Here is a 5,000-nt window from a genome sequence, read left to right on the forward strand (position 1 = left end):
TCTGCCTGTCTCCCTGTCTGTCTCCCTGTCTGTCTGTCTCCCTGTCTGTCACCCTGTCTGTCTCTGTCTGTCTGTCTGTCTGTCTGCCTGTCTCCCTGTCTGTCTGTCTCCCTGTCTGTCTCTGTCTGTCTGTCTGTCTGCCTGTCTCCCTGTCTGTCTGTCTCCCTGTCTGTCTCTGTCTGTCTGTTTGTCTGCCTGTCTGCCTGTCTGCCTGTCTCCCTGTCTGTCTCCCTGTCTCCCTGTCTGTCTCTGTCTGTCTGTCTGTCTGTCTGTCTGCCTGTCTCCCTGTCTGTCTGTCGGTGCGTCTAGATGTGTTTGTCACCTTTGGAGCAGCCCTCTCCTCCAAAGTGGGACATGATAGGTTGTCTAGTACGACAGGAGACAGCCATAGCTTGACAGTAGGAGAGATAGGTCCTTCCATCGTACCCACACACTGACGTCATGCCATCCTTCGGACACTGGTAGGGCAGCTTACACACACACCTGGTTACACAGACAGGTTACACCAGGGGTGTCAAACTCATTTTAGCTCAGGGGCCACATGGAGGAAAATCTATTCCCAAGTGGGCCGGACCGGAAAAATCATGGTATATATAACTTAAAAACAACAACTTCAGATTGTTTTCTTTGTTTTAATACGATCAACATACAACATAAAGCTGGAGCCTGAGGACAGTGTGTCCAAAATAGTACAAGCACAACATCACTATTAATCATAAAACACGTCAAGTTTATTTGAAAATTCTAAAGAAAAAGAACACACAAACACACAATGCCTCAGTGATTAACAGAACGGTTTCACAGATCACAGAACTATATCAGGGTGTCATTTCTCAGGCAGAAATGTAGATAAAAATAATGAAATCCTGTTCCCCAAACAAGTGCAAGAACCACAGAGTCAAGAATAGGTTAAATATACAAATAAAATAAAATCAATTAAAAACAATAGCACATCAACATAAAAACATATAAACATAAAGCTGGAGCCTGAGGACAGTGTCCAAAAGCACAACATCACTATTAATCATAAAACACCTCAAGTTATTTGAAAGTTCTGAGGACAAAGAACACAGAAACACACAATGCCTCAGTGATTCACATAAGTATATCACAGATCACAGAACTATATCAGGGTGTCATTTCTCAGGCAGAAATGTAGATAAAAAATAATGGAATCCTGTTCCCCAAACAAGTGCAAGAACCAAGAGTCAAGAATAGGTTAAATATACAAATAAAATGAAATCAATTAAAAACAATAGCACATCAACATAAAAACATATAAACATAAATCTGAAAGCGTTGCTCAAACTCCCGTAACAGTCCAGTTATTTTATCTTTGAACCGCTTCATGTCTGCCACATGTTGGGTCGCGCATCACCACCGGCAAGTTGCGTCTCCCACAATGACAGCTTCAACTTGAAAGAACGTATGCTGTCATAATACTGCGTGACAACTTTGTTGCGCCCTTGCAGCTGTTTGTTCAAGTTATTCAGGTGCTCTGTAACATCCACCATAAATGCAAGGTCCGGCATCCATTCTGCGGAATGAAATTCTAACACTGGTTTGCCCTTTTCTTCCATGAACTGTTCAATTTCTTCTCGTAAATCAAAGAAACGCCTCAGCACAGCACCTCGGCTTAACCATCTTACCTCAGTGTGGTATGGCAGGCCATAGATGTGGTCTTTCTCTCTGAGAAGGCTGTCAAACTGACGGTGATTCAGGCTTCTGGATCGGATGAAATTAACAGTTTGGATGACCACCTTCATGACGTTATCCATCTTTAATGACTTGCAACACAAAGCCTCCTGGTGCAAAATACAGTGAAAAGTCAAAAAATCACGTCCTCCATTTGCAGATTGCACTTTCTCTCTGAACTTTGTCACAACGCCTGCTTTTTTCCCGATCATTGAGGGCGCACCATCTGTAGCCAGGCTGACAGCGCGGGACCAGTCCACTCCGACCCTGTCCAGCGCGCCGACGAGTGCGGTCAAAATATCAGCTGCTGTCGTTGTATCTGTCATCGGCACCAACTCCACGAACTCCTCGGTGACGGTCAATGTGTCATCAACTCCGCGGATGAAAAAATGGCCAGTTGTGCAACATCTGTAATGTTCGTGCTTTCATCAATTGCAACCGAAAACACAATAAATAACTTTACTTTTTGCTTCAACTGGCTGTCCAAATCCACTGAAAGATCGGAAATCCTGTCTGCAACTGTGTTTCTTGTCAGGCTGATATTTGCAAAAGCCTGCCGCTTTTCAGGACACACAATCTCCGCTGCCTTCATCATGCATGTTTTTACAAATTCACCCTCACTAAATGGTTTTGAAGCCACTGCGATTTCATTAGCAATGAGGTAGCTAGCTTTCACTGCAGCGTCACTGATGTCTCGGCTGTGAGTAAACACAGACTGCTGTTTCTTCAGACCCGCCAACAGTTCATTCACCTTCTCTCATCTCCGCTGTCCTTGAAAGTTGTCATATTTGTCGGCATGAAGACTCACATAGTGGCGACGAAGGTTATATTCTTTCAGCACTGCAACATGCTCTGAACACACCAAACATACAGCTTTCCCATTCAATTCCGTGATTAAATAGGATGACCATTTTTCTTGGAACACTCTGCACTCTGCGTCCACTTTTCTCTTTTTTGACAGAGACATATTGGGGCAATGAGGGTGCCAAAGCAGATAATGTTAAAAGTAGAAGCCGTAATAAATATCGCGGGCAAAACAAAGTAGCTCATTGGCTGCACGTGCTTGACCTACTTGCTCTGCCCCGGTATAAACAGTTTGCTTGCTTAACACAATTGCTATTGTGCCATCCAGTGGACGCAATTGGAACAGCAGTTTATTTTATTGAAAAATTGCAGCGCATTTTTATACTTAAAAAAAAATAAAAAATATATATATATATATATATATATTTTTGTTTTATCATCTCGCGGGCCGGATTAAACCCGTTTGCGGGCCTCATCCGGCCTGCGGGCCGTACGTTTGACACCCCTGGGTTACACACACACACCTGGTTAGACAGACAGGTTACACACACACCTGGTTACACAGACAGGTTACACACACACACCTGGTTACACAGACAGGTTACACACACACCTGGTTACACAGACAGGTTACACACACACACCTGGTTACACAGACAGGTTACACACACACCTGGTTACACAGACAGGTTACACACACACCTGGTTACACAGACAGGTTACACACACACCTGGTTACACAGACAGGTTACACACACACCTGGTTACACAGACAGGTTACACACACACCTGGTTACACAGACAGGTTACACACACACCTGGTTACACAGACAGGTTACACACACACCTGGTTACACAGACAGGTTACACACACACCTGGTTACACAGACAGGTTACACACACACCTGGTTACACAGACAGGTTACACACACACCTGGTTACACAGACAGGTTACACACACACCTGGTTACACAGACAGGTTACACACACACCTGGTTACACAGACAGGTTACACACACACCTGGTTACACAGACAGGTTACACACACACCTGGTTACACAGACAGGTTAGACACACACCTGGTTACACAGACAGGTTACACACACACCTGGTTACACAGACAGGTTACACACACACCTGGTTACACAGACAGGTTACACACACACCTGGTTACACAGACAGGTTACACACACACACCTGGTTACACAGACAGGTTAGACACACACCTGGTTACACAGACAGGTTACACACACACCTGGTTACACAGACAGGTTACACACACACCTGGTTACACAGACAGGTTACACACACACAGGTTACACACACACCTGGTTACACAGACAGGTTACACACACACCTGGTTACACAGACAGGTTACACACACACCTGGTTACACAGACAGGTTAGACACACACCAGTATAGACTAGGGATTTTGAATTTTGAATGATATCCAGATAGTCTAAATAAAACAATGTTCATAGTAATTGCTCTTTAATCTCTTGACCAATCAAAATGCTGAGGGTATACAGTGCGCTGTTGTTTTTTGGCTACTATTCTCTGGTAGTTGTCAGCTAACGGCTAACGGCTAACAGTGAAAGAGAAGTCTGATGCGGAGGTCTTGTTGAACCTCTGTTAGGTGCGTTCCTGTAAACACTAATTGAACTGGCTGCCGTTGTCAGGGCCACAGAATTAGGAATTAGAATATTCGTTATTAAATATAATTTAATAGTGGAGCTAAATGCACTATGAAAGTAAAATGCCTTTCCATGTAACTTGAAAATAACACTTTCAAATGCAATGGTATATCCTTCATGTAACAACGTCACGAGGATCATGTTAAAATAGGCCTACAATTAGTATTTAAATGTTGTATTGATACTCAAACAAGTGGTTGAATACTAAAGTTAATTCGGATGTTCGAATAATCCTGAATACACACACAGGTTACACAAACACCTGTTGAAACGCACAGACACGCAAAAACACACACACAGACACACACACACAGACACACACACACAGACACACACAACCACAACCACACAACCACACAGGTTACACAAACACCTGTTGAAACGCACAGACACGCAAAAACACACACACAGACACAGACACACACACACAGACACACACAACCACACAACCACAACCACACAACCACACAGACACACACACACACACACACCTTCCCTCCATACATCTCATCCATGGAGGACAGAAGACCAGATGGCAGGACAGACGGGTGTACTTCTGATCCAGACAATCTTCTGGTCCCAGGTACTGGTCAGTCCGGGTTCTGGCAGGGGCAGGGATGGTGGTGGCAGGTGTGCTACGGAGAACCTTGGGGAATTTAATGTTGCCTTGTGTAGGCTGCTTCTCAGAAGGGCTCCCCTGCGTAGAGGTTACAGGTCAGAGGTCAGGGGTTAGAGATGTAGCCTCAGTAGGTATGATATCTGAGATACAGGTCATATTATACAGACAGGAGATACAGGACATATTA

General features: G+C 44.2%; 1 protein-coding gene across 1 annotated transcript in view; it reads right to left on the reverse strand.

Moving 5' to 3' along the window:
- Positions 1–5,000, reverse strand: part of LOC311118185 (uncharacterized protein) — a 10,040-nt gene that overhangs the window by 3,176 nt on the left and 1,864 nt on the right. The window contains exons 2-3 of the mRNA XM_084193039.1: positions 4,686–4,891; positions 323–483 (exon numbers count right to left, since the gene is read on the reverse strand). Coding sequence (XP_084049165.1) covers positions 323–483; positions 4,686–4,891 — 367 coding nt within the window. The remainder of the gene's footprint in view (positions 1–322; positions 484–4,685; positions 4,892–5,000) is intronic.

This window comes from Coregonus lavaretus, assembly GCF_964263955.1.
Source record: "Coregonus lavaretus genome assembly, contig: HAP1_SCAFFOLD_3264, whole genome shotgun sequence".
Taxonomy (NCBI): Eukaryota; Metazoa; Chordata; class Actinopteri; order Salmoniformes; family Salmonidae; genus Coregonus; species Coregonus lavaretus.